The sequence below is a fragment of the Hydra viridissima genome, unplaced genomic scaffold, assembly GCF_058129835.1.
Source record: "Hydra viridissima isolate aposymbiotic clone 2 unplaced genomic scaffold, HvirCarnegie_v1 scaffold_13, whole genome shotgun sequence".
NCBI classification, from domain to species: domain Eukaryota; kingdom Metazoa; phylum Cnidaria; class Hydrozoa; order Anthoathecata; family Hydridae; genus Hydra; species Hydra viridissima.
This window is the reverse complement of record NW_028324312.1, coordinates 4,236,228-4,252,690: the sequence shown is the minus strand read 5'-3', so window position 1 is coordinate 4,252,690 and position 16,463 is coordinate 4,236,228. Positions and strand designations below refer to the sequence as shown.

Below are 16,463 nucleotides of genomic sequence, written 5' to 3'. Positions count from 1 at the left end.
AGATATGTTGATGATAGTTATGCTAGATTTTCAAAAATTCAGGAAGCAGAGTAATTCCAACTTATTTTAAATAAACAACACCCTGCAATACAATACACAATCGCAATCGAAAATAAAACTTTTCATTTCCTCGATGTAACGGTAAAAAATAACACCAAAGGTAATTACGAGTTTAAAGTTTACAGGAAGGAAGCCATTACGAATATTCAAATTAAACCTCAATCAAATCATGACCCAAAAATTTTAAGCGCAATATTTAAAGGTTACGTTCACAGAGCTTAATCCATATGCAGTGATTTACATTTACAAAATGAGATAACTTTTCCAACTCAAATATTCAACGAAAATGATTACGACAAAAGCCAACTGTTAAGTATTGCAAACTAAATTATTAAAAAACGGTGCATAAAGAAAAATAAAATTCAATCCGAGTATGACACTCTCCATACAGTATCATTATCGTGGATACCATCACAGGCCCCATAATTAAGAAAAATATTTAGAAAAGTTGAATATAAAGTAGTTTTTGAATATAATCCTAATTTAAGATCACTGCTAGCGTGTAAAAATAAATCCAAATTACCTCGCAATAGCAAACCTACTTAATTGAATGTAACTATTTAATAAAATACGTTGGAGAAATGAAGTTACAAATTAGAACTCGAACCCAACAACATCAAAAAAGTTTAATTGAGGGCAAACATCATCAGCCTGCAATAGGCACACATAGTAAATCAGGTTCAGAAGAAATTAACTGGGAGAAAACTAAAACTCTTAAAGTAGAGACAAAAAAATTTGAACGGAAGATCCGTGAGGCTCTTGAGATACAGAGGCACCAATGTTCCCCTCTTAATGGCGGTATCAATCTCGATAATTTGTAAAAACTAAATTTTGGACACCATTTTTCACGTTTTTACGAAAAGATAAAAAAGAAAGAAGCCATTCAACTGCTGACGTCAGTTAATTTTAAGCTGTTTTTTGTAGCTTAAAATAAATTTAACGAGCTGATGATGCTGGTAACCATAATCCAGCGAAAATTTCTCGTAATAAACTAATATATCTATTTAGAGAATACAGACATACATACATACATTAAGGGTCAGCGTCTCGGAATCGTTTTCTCGAAATGAACCGGGAAACGCGTAACTAGACGAGAAACTTCCCGGAAAAAATTAACGAGACAAAGGAAACAATTATCCCGGAATAAAGTTATAAATCGGGACATAATTTCTTTCTCGGAATTTAAAAACTGTGTCCCGGATAATAACGAAACGTTACGAGACAGATCAATTATATTAAGGGTCTGCGTCTCGGAATCGTTTTCTCGAAATGAACCGGGAAACGCGTAACTAGACGAGAAACTTCCCGGAAAAAATTAACGAGACAAAGGAAACAATTATCCCGGAATAAAGTTATAAATCGGGACATAATTTCTTTCTCGGAATTTAAAAACTGTGTCCCGGATAATAACGAAACGTTACGAGACAGATCAATTATATTAACTAAGGGTCTGCGTCTCGGAATCTTTTTCTTGAAATGAACCGGGAAAAGCGTAATGAGACGAGAAGTTTCCTGGAAAAAAAATAACGAGACGCAGACCCTTAATATTAACTAGATATCTTACTCGCGCTTTCGCAGTGAAGAAAATTTTTTGCCAACCAAGTTTGTTTTGCCAGCCAGAAATGACGCACAGTGACTCAAAACAGCAAAAAAATGGCACTAAAACCCTCACAGTTTTTTGGTAAATATAGTGCTCTTTTTTAAATAATATTAAATTAGAATGATCATTTATTTAAAAAGTAAAAACAGTTTTTTAATAAAACTTATATTTTACATTTTATGATTAAAAGAAGTTAAAAATTTTAATATTATTTTCAAAGAAATCTAAAAAATTAGAGATTTTTATTTAGTAAAAATGGAGAACTTTTAATTTAAGTTAAAGTCTATATTTACTTTGAAGATAATCTTGTAACTTTACATATTTTTTGAATTTGAGTTTTTTACTTGTATCTTGAATTTGAGTTTTTTACTTATATGACTTGTTTTAACATATCAAATATATTTTCAAGAAACATTTTTATCATCATATGCTACTTAGAAATTTGTTTAAATGTTTTAATTTGAATGATGATTTACTATTCAAGAGGTGCTAGATATTTGAAATAGCATTACTTAACAGCTTCAGTATTTCCTGTCTAATATACAAGTAACATTATTTACTTAAACATTATAGGGAACGTAATGTGGTAATTGTCAAAGAAGTTATAACATAAAATGTTAAACAGTGTAAAGTGAAAAATGATATAGAGAACTTAAAAATGTTTCTGATATATGTTAATGATTTTAAAAACAACAACAACAAAAAGGTTAGATCTTATCCCGAATATACGTGAATTAGGAGTGGATAAATTACCATTTTGGAAGGATTTACTTAACGAAATCAAATAAAAATGAAGAAATTAGCAAATAGAACATAAATTAATGCTACTTTAGATAGATTTATTTCAAAAGTGAAGAAAAAAACTAAAACAATGTGGTAGAAATTATGATTCTTTTATAGAAAAAGAAGACCAATGGCTTCAAGAAAATCTTATGACCAATAAAAGTAGCCATTTTGGTTCAGGAAAACCCCATAAACAATGGGTGGTCCTTAGAGAGCAAAGGAAAAGAGAAAAAATGAAAGAACTAGGTATTGTACATCATGCTCTATTGTTAGTCTCTGCAAAAAGTACACTTTTTAAAAAAAGTCAAACGTTTTATAGATCAAAAAAGTTGAAGACACTTTGGATAAAATCTTTCCCTTAAATATGAGTGTAAAACAAACTCTTGCATTAGAAGTGAATACTGACCTCGGCGGTAAACAATATTAAATGATCAGAAACTTAGCCCTTGGACATATATTTATCCACTTCTTACACGATATTTTAGTGGAAAAAGTTAAATACTATCCCAAAAATATTTTTTTCCCCCTGATTTCAGTTGCTATTTTATTACCATTTTTATACCATTAACTTTTATAAAGCTGTGTTTATGTAGATGGTATAACAATATCAATAATAGCAGCTGAAATAAATAATGGTAATTGTGTCAGAAATTCATTATTTAAATTTCACATTAAAGATTAACTAGTATATCTCGTTATGTCTCGTTATGTCTCGTTAAAAAGATGTAAATTCCGGGAAATTGTAAAGCTCCTTTTTTGTCCGGGACATCTCGTCTCGTCTCGGTATCGTCCCGAATTTCGACTGAAAATTGAAAATTGTCTCGATATTTGTCGCTAATCGGGACAAAGCTTTTAGGATCGTCTCGTCTCGTCTCGATTTAAAAAAATAACGAGACGCAGACCCTTAACATACATACATACATACATACATACATACATACATACATACATACATACATACATACATACATACATACATACATACATACATACATACATACATACATACATACATACATACATACATACATACATACATACATACATACATACATACATACATACATACATACATACATACATACATACATACATACATACATACATACATACATACATACATACATACATACATACATACATACATACATACATACATACATACATACATACATACATACATACATACATACATACATATATATATATATATATATATATATATATATATATATATATATATATATATATATATACATATATATATCAAAGAGAATTTATTTACAGAGAATGTAAAGTTATTTTTAAACAAAGATCTTCTTTCAGCAGAAAAAGTATGACAAAAACTTAAAAACTTACCTTTGAATACAGTGATTTACAATGTTCAACACTTTCGTTTTGTCCATGATGTTTTTCAATAACAACGCCGAGTGTTTGTTGAAGTAGTTAAGAGCAGACAAACCGATATCAACAAACATTCTGCTGGGTCTTTGATTTTGGTTTTTTAAAAAGATTTCACAGAGAACATCACAAACAACCCAAGGAAAACTTAACATCTTATGTTTACTTCCGTGAACTTTGATTGCATTGTTGTTAACTAAGTTATACCATGCGCAAGCTTTCTTCGCTCGAGAAACGTCATCGGTAACATCGCTAAAAAATATTTCTCGAAACTTCCTCACTACAGTTTGGTAGCATTCAGCAATCGACTTTGTTGCTTTTCCTCGATCGGCATCAAGGTGGGTGCTCCATGCAAATGTAGCACAACCTAAAATCACGTCTGCTTCAACTTTCAAGTCGAACTTTGACATGATCATTTTCATGTTGTAATCATAGCAGATGTAGACTTCTAAAGCATCCCCCAAGTACTCTTGGTAACCGTCCACCTGTAGCCTAAAATCTAAAGCGTTTTCTATATTATCTTTACTAATTACCTCGAAGTTAAAGCCGATAGATTTGCATCTGCGATAGAGATAACCCAGTATTTTGTTTGAACTGTAGCACTCGCTTTTGTCCACAAAATCTGGAAAACCGTTCTTTCTAACAAGCTCCATAGCCTCCAAAGGAACATTTGGAAGTATTCCAGTTTTAGCATAGTCAACAGCTGCAGCTTGGGATTTGGCTAATTCGATGGCCAACGGATTACGAGCTCCGTTTTCAATAAAATCACACAACGCAAGATGTTTGTGTACGACTCTGCCTAAACTGTCGTTTTCCATAAATTTCACGATGAAGTCTGACAAAACAACCTCGTTTGTAACATCCGCTACGCGATCAGTGTAGGGAGAGCTTGGTAATTCTGAGTAGTTGAGGAGGATATATTAAATGTTTTGGCGGAATGAGATTAGCATGCAACATAATTGCAAAATGCTGAGAGAGATGACGCGCAATTTATTGCAGGACATACAATACTAGATTACGTAATGATACGTTGACTAGATAGCGTAAAGAAGGCCTGTCATTACAACATCCAAAATTTTTCTCCGAATTTTTAATTACTTGTTTTATGACTTTTATAATTCTCTTTAGTTACAGATACGTTAATACTGTTCAAGTATGTTCAAATACTTCCACAGGCGTTGCGCGAAGGTGCTTTTGTTGCCCCAACTCGAGGTTAAACAAATTGAGTAAGATCTTCCCTACAACAGTTGGGAGCTGTTGCTGTTATAGTCGAGTGTTGACATTCTCTACTTGTCAATAATTTTTTTTCGATGGTTATTTATAAATTGAGTGTTTTATCGAGCATTAGGATTTTTTTTTTTGGAATCTCGAAATTTGTATTTGTACCATTGATTTTTCTTTTGGTAATTCTGTAATGTTTTTTTATGCTGAAGACTTTTTCACAAAATCTTTTTTAATCTTTAAACTTAATTTCTTACCAAAAATGAAAAATAAAGATAAATCTTTGGAGGAAACTACCAAATTTTTCTTTTTTAAAAACAAATCCATAATACAAAAACAAAAGGTTTTAATATCAACTTGCTCTAATATATATCAGCCATATATAAATCAATATTTCAGCCTAATTGCAGTGAGAATAATTTTTGGAAAAAGTTTGTGATAAGAATTTTTAAGAAAAACCTTTTTCTCGAAATTTGCGTGTTAAAATTTACATTGAATTCGTTTTACGCGAATGTGAAATTTCTCCAATTTACGTTGATAAACCGCGTAAATTTTGAGTAATAGATTCTTTTGGCGACTTTAATGCAGAGGTACTTTCATTTAATAAAGATTGCAAATTAAGTTTTTTCTTTGTAGACAAAGACAAATTAAAAACTCAAAAAACGAAAATTTATGCGCAAGGGTTACAACTTACTTATACACACACTCTTTGATACAAAGGGTGATAAAAACTAAAACCAAAAATTATTTATCTGTCATAACCAGAAATTATAAACTGAATTTAAGAGATCGAGATGTTATCCCCCTCAGTAAGAAACTACATTACCACATTACTTTGTGAACAAGAGCTGCTAAGTATGCTATTAATAAGTCCTTGGTCTTGCAAAACTCCAGATGCTCAAAAACTTCCTTTTTGAGTTAGAAAGGTAAAAAACTTGCAAATTATTCTAAAATTTTTGTATCCCTTGCAAATTATTTTAAAATTTTTGTATACCTTGCAAATTATTCTAAAATTTTTGTATCACTTGCAAATTATTCTAAAACTTTTGTACCCCTTGCAAATTATTCTAAAATTTTTGTATCCCTTGCAAATTATTCTAAAATTTTACAAGATAGAGTAAATTTAAAGCGAACTCTTCTTCATTTGAAGCATTTACTTTTATATTTAAAACAAACAAACAAAAAAAAACGAAGAGATTCTCTTAAGAGCGATCGTTACAAATAAAATTTGCATGAACTTTGCACCATTTTTGCTTTCTTCAAAAATGTGAGATGGAAATAATAGTTTAAGTCAAAAAATCTGAGGTGAGGTGACCACAAACTGCACCAAGTTAGTGTGAGCGAGCGACTGGTCAATATACATCATCCTTGGACTGCTCATCTAACGCAATTTTTATAAAAAAATATTTAAAAAATCAACTTTTTTAAAAGATTTTAATTTTAGAACTGCAAATTAAAGTTAATTTAACAAAAACGAATTTTAAATGATGGAAAATATAAGCAGGCATTATTCAAAGACCGTTACTTACCAGAAACAGCTGAAGATGGTATGTTCGATGTGGTTTCAGTAATAGTTTGGTTGTTTGGAAGAACATTATCAGAATTTTCAAGAGTTGAGGTATGCTTCACAGAAGGATAATGGTCTTTATTGCGTTTTAAAGCTACGATACGCCGTTCAATTGCTGTAAACATTTTTTGACAATCTTTTGGTCCACACTTTAAGACCAAAATCAACATTTTAAAACAAGTTAACTTACAAAAATTCCTTACCGTTTTTTTTTTTCTTACAAAAAAAAGGGCTTGCTAACACTTCTCCTTCATTCCCGCACCTTCCTCCTTCGCTCGACAAACAAAATTTGTTTTTAATTTTTAGACTTCAGATTTAAAAAAAGGAACTTACGTTAAGTAAGAAGAGCTTCACTTCATGAGAACCAGGCGCAATACCGCTGATACGCACATTCTTTTCACGAACCTTTTCGCAGCACATTTCGGGCCATAGCATGGTGTTTAAAAGGACAATATTTGTACCTTGGGTTCGAAATACTAAAAGCCCCAAAGAAGTAAAGAATGTCTGACTAAAATTGTTTAAAATTTTTTTAAAAACTACAAAAGTTAAACATTTTTTTTTAACTTCTTTAACTTTTTACTAGCAACACACGTTAAGTAGTAACCTATTCTTGATTGGAACAGTCCTTCAGACTGCGAGATGTCATTTAATCTTAATGTTCCTCGCCCTTTCTCCTGCCATGATTTAGTTTTGTTGTTGAACTCGTGCAACTTGCATATAACCTACAAAATTATATTCTTTTAAAAATCTAAACTTTACAACGTTAAATTGACATAACTGTTTACCAGTTTTAAGATTGACCTTTTATTGATTTTTTGAGATTAAAATCTCTTTAAAAAAAAAAACAAAAACAAAAAAACAGAGAGATACCTGAAGAACGTGGTTTTCACCTTCTTCTCCAGTGTATTGTTGCACTTCTTCAAAACGCTGTTTGTTTTCCAAGTTCGATTTTTGGTATTCATCAGCGTTTTCAAGAAGCTTATGGTTATCTTGCCCCTCTGTATTTTTATTTATGTGATTGGAGTCATCGGATGTTTTATTACTTAATGATTTGAACCCATCAACAGCGTTGCTGGCTCCACCGTCATTGCTTGCGGCTCCAAAAACAAATTCTAAAAAAATTATCTTTATTAATTTGATAATACTAAAAATTTAAAACAATATTGATTTTGTATTCATTCAAAAGATTGCAAGTTTTTATATTTGATTGAGATGCTAAGTCTATATCAACGATACGTCACTTGAATATTACGTGCTCAAAAATGTTTTACACTAGATTTTAAATACATCCCTTACATCGAATAAAAAAATATATTTTGCGTATACAGCTTCTAAAACAAATAATTACCACTGATTACTCATTTCGTTGAAGAATACCTTTAAAAAAATTTTTTTATTAAGAAGTCTATTTATTCCTTTACTGTGCGATTAACATTTCAACATTAGTCAAAATAATTGTTTTGCATAATGATACTATATAAATTATAAATGATGGTGGTAAATAAACTGTAAAGCAAAAAACTTCATCAAAACCTTTTGGCTCGAGTTCTTCTTATTTCTCAACTTTTTCTATTGAAAATTTTTTCAAAAATGTTTATATAAAATAAGTTTTTTGTACACCATTTTAATTTAGTATGAGTATTTTACCAAACAATATCAAACATAAGATTGAGAATGACTTCTCTTTTTAAAACAATAGTTTTGACTAAAATCAGTTTTTTGATAACAGCAATGGCTGCTAATGATCCATGAAATAATTCAAAAAAAAATGAAAGAAAAAAATATTGTTGGTTTTCATTTCACATTTTGAATGTTAACAATAAAAACAATTTTTACCTAGTTTCTTCCCTCCATTCTCTAAACCCTGACGGAAGTAGTCAGGAACCTTAACTGGGATATTATTATCCTTATTGTTATTTTCTAAATCGCTGTTGGTTACGGTATTAGCAAATCCAAAAGTACCTATGCCTGTGGGATGTCTTACAACATCATTTAAGCCTTCTTCAGTAGATTTATTTGCTGTGAGTTTCAAGGAGTCTGTATACTGACAACCCATCTGAAAAAGTGAAATAGTAACTAAAATAAGAGAGCATTTTTTTAAGATTTTGTGAAATTTTTTAAAGTTTCTATAATTTTCTTTTGTAATTTGTAATTGAAAAATTCCATAACAAATCTACAAAAATATTTAAACAGAAATAATAAAACTTAGTCTTGATGACATCTGACCACTTTGGTTTTTTTATTTGACTCCTCTATACTATCATCTTCTGTGTCTATGGGGGGAAAATATTGTACATTAATAACATCATAAATTTAAAGTTATCACAACTTTACATATTCTGTTGAAAAAGAGATAAACCTTAGTTCCATTAAATATGGCAAAAATAAAACTCCTTTCAACAGTTAAGTGACTAAGTCTGTAAGATATTTCTAAAGTGACACAATGTTTCTAAAAGCTATTTCTAAAGTTTTATTAAAGGTGAATGAAATATTTAAATTTTCATTCAAATTTAGCTAAGCACTTTGTAAAACCTACAACATGTAATAGGTCAAACCAACCTTCAACATTTTCAGCCATTGTCCTTTTTCGAGTTTCTGTCAAAAAAAAAAGACAACTTTTTTTTTTTTACAAAACAAAACAAAACAAAAAAAAAAATTAAAAAAATATAAAAATAAAATATAAAATCAACAATAATATTTAAAAAATATAAAAATAAAATATAAAATCAACAATAATATTTAAAAAATATAAAAATAAAATATAAAATCAACAATAATATTAAAAAAATATAAAAATAAAATATAAAATCAACAATAATATTAAAAAAATATAAAAATAAAATATAAAATCAACAATAATATTAAAAAAATATAAAAATAAAATATAAAATCAACAATAATATTAAAAAAATATAAAAACAAAATATAAAATCAACAATAATATTAAAAAAATATAAAAATAAAATATAAAATCAACAATAATATTAAAAAAATATAAAAACAAAATATAAAATCAACAATAATATTAAAAAAATATAAAAATAAAATATAAAATCAACAATAATATTAAAAAAATATAAAAACAAAATATAAAATCAACAATAATATTAAAAAAAAGAAAAGTGTTTTTTATTTTAATATCATTTAATATTTAAAATTTGATATTAAAAGTTGTTATTCAATCTAATACTTGTTTAATATTCATTCAGAGCTTAAAATAATATCCGATCACTATCAAATAATGTTAATATCTTAAAATGTTTTATCTTGATAAGTTAATATAATATAATACTATCTAAGCATAATATAATATAATACTATCTAAGCATGTAAATGCCAATAATAAAGTACCAATAAAAAAATATCTTGATATATTAATGTTAAGAAAATATCGGACAATATTTTGTTTGTATTGGACGTCATTTTAGACCTTGCTAATGTAATTTTCTGGTGAAACTTGCTTTTTCTATATGAGAGTCCCAATTTAAGATTAATGATCTTTAATTACTTTCTTCATCACTGACTCGTGCTAAGTCTGAATGATTTAAAAAGAATTACTTGTCTATCATCTATTGTAATAGTGTAATTGCAATATTGAGTCAGCAACCAAAATTTTTAACAACATTTCCAGAAACTTTGGTGTTTTGATTCCAGAGGTTTTACATGTGTTATTACTGATTTTAAAAAATTGAAAAATTTAAAATGCAAATTCAAACTTGAAACTAAATAAAATTTGAAGATTTGCAAAATAGAAAACTAAAGATTTTTATTTTTATGGCAAATCTTTGAAAACCTATTCTTTTACTTTATTCACATTAGGTGACTAGCATGTTGGATTACAAAAGTTTTAAGTTTCGAAAAAGAAACTGCGTCACTAATTAGAAAAAGTGATGGTTTTATGAAGAAATTTTTAGTTGTACCTTTCAGTTCTTAACTACCGAATGCTGTGTGCTAGAAAATAACACAACTGCATGGTAGGCAGCTGAGTTTCTTTTAGAGATAAAATATTTTGGCAACTTGGAATTGTGATTAAGTTATTTAGCTATTCTGTATGTAACCATAATATATAACAGCAAGTATAACAGTATAGTATATAAAGAGAAAAAGAAATAAAAGTTTTTTGCATTTTATCTTTTTTTTAATATATGATTTACAGGATTTCTTTGATGAGTGAAGTGTTATTCAAAGTGTTATTTAGCACTTAAATTATCAAATTATCAAAGCAACAAAAGTGCTTAAAAACTTAAAGTCTTAGTATAAATTTTTCATATAAAACCTTTTAATATAACATTATGTTATCATGTTTTAATAACAATAGCAGTATCATATTTTATTCAATAATCAATACAAAAAATTAGATAATTAAATAGAATCATTGATTATCAATAATCAATATAAAAAATTAGATAACAAAAGTAACATTGATAGGTAAATGTTTGAATTTGCAAAAATTGACTAATATTATCAACAAAATAAAAAACATTAAAAAAAAAGATAAAACATAAAATTAAAAAACCATACATAAAAGGGTTAGATTACAGTGAAAATTGATTTATATTAATGAGAAAAGAAAATCCTGTAAATTTCAGCTTTAAACCTTTTGTGGTTCATGAGATGCGGTCATTTGAAATTCTTAACGTATAAACTTTAGAAGCAAAAAACATGTTCATACATTAAAGACAACATTTTTAAAAAAGGCTTTCTTTAGAAGATAACAAAAGTTGTAGGTTAGTTCCAGTCTTCCTGTAAATGATTTTGTTGAAAATGTTTTTTAAAAAATAAGCCAACTAACAAGCCATCACTATTTAGCCAAAAATGAAGTAGCATATTTGCAGCATCTTAAAATCACATTACCATGTAATCGTATTTTAATATTACTAGAACTTGCTGAAAATTACAGTTTTTTAATTCAAGTGGCAATAAAAGGATTCCATTGGAACAACAATCAAGTCACATTGTAATCTTTTTATTTTTTACGTTATGAAGAAAATTACATAAAATATAAAAGTGTCATCATTATCTTCTGCATAGCAATACAAACTTAGCTCATTGTTTCATTTATGAAGTATTAAAAAATTTAAGAACTTTAACTATTGATTTCATTAATTTGATGCAAGTACCAATACAAAAACTAAAAGACATTTAATACCTGCTGCTATTATTATCAAAAAGATCATGAGGTTTCTGCAGAATGGCATTTTTTTGCTATATCATATAGAAAGAGTTTCTGTGATGGTGTTGGAGGCTTTGTCAAGAAGCTTGTAGAAGGGCAAGTTTACAATTATTAACAGATCCTATCGATTCACCTGAGAAATGCATTTATGATACAAAATGGTTTTTGGGCAATATTGTTCAAACATCTGAAGAAAATTAAGATGTAAAGTTCATGAAGCAATCTATTTCTTCAAATACTTTTACTCGGCCAAATAATAAATACATTTTCTGGGTTCCATAAACACATGCTTTGTGCAAAATTTTGTTTTTAAAAGTTAAATTAGTAGCAGGAAGATGTGATGAACTATCATCTCAAGAGCTAACTGAAATTTTGCATTTACATAATAGTTTACATGGCATAGTTATTATAATTTTGATTTCTTTTAAACTTTTATACTTATTTAACTAAAATTGATCTCGAGAAATATTTATTTACTTGATTCAGGTTTAATATGACTGCTTATAATTACTGTTTATTAAGTAACTTTTCAATACGTAATAAACTTGTACGTTCTGATGATAAACAAAATAACACTTAGCTTGCAGTTGAAAAAAAAAAGTCAGAACGTTGGAAGGGAGGGTGTGAAATAGAATAGTAGCAGAATAAAGAAGGGAATGGAAATTAGAATAAAAGTATTTCTTTCTTATTTTAACCTTACAAACTAGTTATAGATTTATGTGCAGTTTATTTACTGTCTGATTCTGTCTGAAACTCAATAGCTTTATATATATAATCTAGCTTTATATATATTTACAAGTTTCTTTGTGCATAAATTGGATATAAAATCAGACTTTAAGAGATTAAATGTTCAATGACCAATTACTAGAATTAATCAAGAGATATCAATAACTTGATATCTCTTGATATATATATATATATATATATATATAATCAATATTGAGAATCAATAAAATTTCTGGGAGAAAACTTGCATGTTGGACTTTACGTTACTTAATAAAGAGGAGGAGGGTTCTGAGGTTGTTCATGTTAAAACCCTAAAACCTTAGTAAAAGATCAATTGATCATAGTTAAATATTCCTTATTGGTTTCTATTGAAAAAATTAATTGCTTACCAGTTTTTGGGGTCGTTATAATACTTTCAGCAGCAGCAGACAAAGCAGAAGGTCTTAAAGCAAACCCTTTAGATGGACAATCTTTAGCAACTAAAAAATTTGAAATTCTTAAGAACTTTTTCTTAATTTAGTCCCTCAATTTTTTTTAGTAAAAAAAAATAAGTAAGCTGATTGATTTGGTTCTCAATTTGTTTTAGTAAAAAGAAATTGAGAACCAAATCAATCAGCTTACTTATTACCCATTTTTGAGTATCACTCATGTAAACTTGTTTTTAAGCAGTAAATATAAAAAAGTTAAAAAAAATAAGTTTTTCTTCCTCTATGTACAACATATTTGCTTTAAATTAAACATATACACTTTGTCACAAGCTTAGAAGCTTTTATCTCTTTAGTATAAAAAAAAACTTAAAAGTGATTGGTAAGCATAAAACATAGAAATATGCAAAATATTAATATTTTAAATAAACACTTTATATTCTTTTACTCACATGAACTAAAACTAGTTCCTGATCCTAAAATTGAAGGCCTCAACTGAAATGGTCGTCCTAAAAAAAAAAAATAAACAGGCTCACATTTGCATAAAAAATCTTTGTTTAAACAAATATTTTTCTACTGGTAAATTATTGAATCTTTTTGAACATAAAAGTATTTGTCAGGAACTTATCAAAGAAATTAGAATTGCTTCTAGTAGTTATAGAACATTTCTTTAACTTATATTACTGCATTTACAATGTATGCAATAGCAAATCTAATTAGCACATAAACTTAAGTTAAAAATTAAAAGCACAGTTCAGGATACATCACGCACATTAAGATAAAGTTAATTCAACTGGCAAATTTCTTTCCATAGCCAACTTTCTTTGCCTGGCTTAATTTTATTTAGCCAATTTAACTTTCCATAAATGTTTTACTTTTTAATATTTTTAGTGGTTATAACACCCACTTCGTCAAATTATATCTAACTTTACGGCATTCCTTTTAAATCTTATTTGTATTTTACAACATTTCAATTTTTTAATCACTTTACTTATACTGTTATTTTTTCAGAGAGATTAAGGTTACATATTTTTTATGTAATTTAGAGAGATTAAGTTTACATATTTTTAGATTTTTTTAAAGAAAAAGGATCACAACATGACCATTAAAATGGGTAAAGTTCATAGTTTATTACAACAAAAATAGAGAAAAGAGACAAACCTGTTCCAATTCCATTTTCAGATTTTTCATCTGCCTAGAATTGAGAATAAACCTTTTTAAATAATACTGTATAATTTATGTTTTAAATATTTAAACTATAAATAATGTTTGCACATGCATTTCTGTGTGTAATAACAAACATAATTGGATAACATACATACCATTTTTTATACTGTTACAGATTTAGTTATGACTGAATTGTTTTCTGCTTCAAGAACAAAATATTCAATTGTTAGCTAACATGTGTAATATAGCACTTATAGAAATGAGGTAGTATACTTTACACGCAACTTGATCAAATTTACGAAGATAGTATACCAGCTGACATAAAATATTTTCTGTATATCTTTCTATACAATCGAATAATCAATAGATTGTGTAGTCTAAAAATGCAACCACTTATAGATAAGTTTGATCAATTTATAGAAAGCAATAACTTCTAGTTTATTAACTGTAAATACATATCTAGCATGTTATATCGGTAACATTTCACGAAATACCTAATACCGTAGTAGGGTCAAAAAAAGAGGGGGTGAAATATGTGCTTCCCAAATTAAGTATACTATTAAACCTAATCCCCCTTCCTTGGAATTCTAGAAATTCATTCAATGGAGATACTTTAGGGGAAAGGGTTAGGTTGAGGAGGTCCCTTTAGTTTACAATAATTAAAAAACAGGGTCCTGCTAAAAGTAAATTAAAAAATTACCTGGTTTAGGTACTGACGTTATGTTTATGGAGGAGAGGGCAATACAGATGTAAATGATAGTTGATCTTCATATTAAGCTCTCCTCCGTAAAATTTAATGATTAAGTTACTGAATCATATCTTTCACTTTATTCAACAATTAGGTTACTTTGATCGAAATTTAACTGGCCCATGCAAACATGGCCGCCGAGAGGGGAGGGTGGACGGGGATCATTTTTAAAAGACTTAAATAGTTTTGACTTTTAAAAGATTTAATTAACTTTCATTTTTAATTTTCAATGACTAGAGCACGCTTCTATTGTTCCTGGGTAGATAATTGATCATGAGGGCCCCTTAAGAAAACTTCCCCAGGGCCCGAAATTTCTCTCGGTGGCTATGCATGCAAATTTCTATTTCGAGGTGGAACAAAATTTTAGGTAATATATTGAGTATTTTATGTAGAGAGCAAGTTTTAAAGTCAATTTTTCTTTTGGTAAGGCCGATTTTTAAAGGGGGCCGTAAACTTTATTATGTGATTAAAACAATTGGGAACATGACTTCCTCTTTCGCCCCCTTTAGTCTAAGCTTCCAGTACCGCCACCTGATTACACTTACCAACATCATTTTTGTCTACTTTCTAATTTATAGCAATTCTTACATATTTTTCTGGATCAATAAATGGCTGTAGAATTTTTTGTTGCGCGTCTTGTTATAAGATTTAAAAAAAACTTTTGGATTTTTTAGATTTTTTATGTTTTAAATTTAAATTTTTATCTGAATGTCAAAAGACGAAAGAAAGAGTTGTACTTTTTCTCTTACTTCTACATCTGAAGTGGAGTGAAGTGAAGTATACTCTTCTATTATTAACATTAATTAATCAGAAAAAGAAAATTTACACCGCTCATAAATAAAATAATTTTTTTTTATTCTTTTAGCATGAACTTTAATTTGTATGCAAAGTTGAATAAAACTTAAGCGTCTCATGATTACTGTATTTCTTGTGCCACTAACCAGCACGATATCTTGCGCCTTAGAAAATGGTTAAGTGGTAGTTAACTTTCAATCTTATTTGGAGTACAAATAAATCGGCGTGAAAAATGAGTGATGAGACCATTTTTTGCCTTTTTTTTAAATATTAAAAGGTTTTTTCAAAAAATATGGATAGCATTTATTAACCAATTTTTTTCTCTGCTAAATTACAAAAAAAATCCAAAAAATAAATTTCCAAAAACATGAGAATGAATTATAAAAAAATAAATTGTAAATCCAAAGAATATGCGGTCAGTTAAATATCAACCGAATTTAAGGGCCTGTTTATATGGAAAGCGGGCTGGCTCTGCAAACGAGCCAGCCCGTTTACTGAGATATCGACGTCATCAAGGGCTAGCTCGGCAAACGGGCTAGCCCTTGTCCATATAAACAGGCCCGAAGTCGCAGCATTAAGGGCCTGTTTACATGGACAAGGGCTAGCCCGGAAAACAAGCCAGTTTTAAAATTGCGTTTATATGAATTTTTGCCAAAAAAATAAAAAATGACATCGAGGTCAGCCTGGCTTTTTCTAGCAGGGCTGGCCTCTTTATCGGTAAAATAATAATCCCATTGATGTATGGAAAACAAACTTTAGCCTTTCACGGTTTCTTTTCATGAATTTGGTTTCAGAGT

At 28.6% G+C, this 16,463-nt stretch overlaps 2 protein-coding genes across 3 annotated transcripts; both read right to left on the bottom strand.

Annotated features, from left to right (window-relative positions):
• Window positions 1–3,798: 3,798 nt before the first annotated feature.
• On the bottom strand, window positions 3,799–4,662 carry LOC149880125 (uncharacterized). Its single transcript, XM_090069996.1, has one exon. It carries the CDS (start codon window positions 4,660–4,662, stop codon window positions 3,799–3,801), a length of 864 nt encoding a protein of 287 aa, XP_089926122.1.
• Window positions 4,663–6,249: 1,587 nt separating this feature from the next.
• On the bottom strand, window positions 6,250–14,960 carry LOC145194854 (uncharacterized). Of its 2 annotated transcripts, XM_090070394.1 has the most exons (13): window positions 14,824–14,960; window positions 14,279–14,500; window positions 14,118–14,151; window positions 13,409–13,465; window positions 12,921–13,010; window positions 9,192–9,227; window positions 8,859–8,905; window positions 8,469–8,688; window positions 7,503–7,744; window positions 7,237–7,354; window positions 6,966–7,108; window positions 6,595–6,781; window positions 6,250–6,446 (listed from the first exon to the last, which is right to left on the bottom strand). In XM_090070394.1, exons 2-13 carry the CDS (start codon window positions 14,279–14,281, stop codon window positions 6,418–6,420), a joined length of 1,206 nt encoding a protein of 401 aa, XP_089926520.1. In that variant the 5' UTR covers window positions 14,282–14,500; window positions 14,824–14,960; the 3' UTR covers window positions 6,250–6,417. The 2 variants fall into 2 exon arrangements, with proteins under 2 accessions (XP_089926520.1, XP_089926519.1); XM_090070393.1 differs by lacking the exon at window positions 14,824–14,960 and having other exon boundaries at window positions 14,279–14,649.
• Between the last annotated feature and the right edge of the window lie 1,503 nt (window positions 14,961–16,463).

Coding starts and splice junctions, on each gene's coding strand:
- LOC145194854 (XM_090070394.1), bottom strand. Junction 8,689..8,858: donor CAAATAAAAAAACCAAAGTG/GTCAGATGTCAT, acceptor TCACTTTTTCAG/ATGGGTTGTCAGTATACAGA. Junction 6,782..6,965: donor TGAAGCTCTTCTTACTTAAC/GTAAGTTCCTTT, acceptor TTGGTCTTAAAG/TGTGGACCAAAAGATTGTCA.
- LOC149880125 (XM_090069996.1), bottom strand. CDS start 4,662: ATGGAAAACGACAGTTTAGGCAGAGTCGTACACAAACATCTTGCGTTG.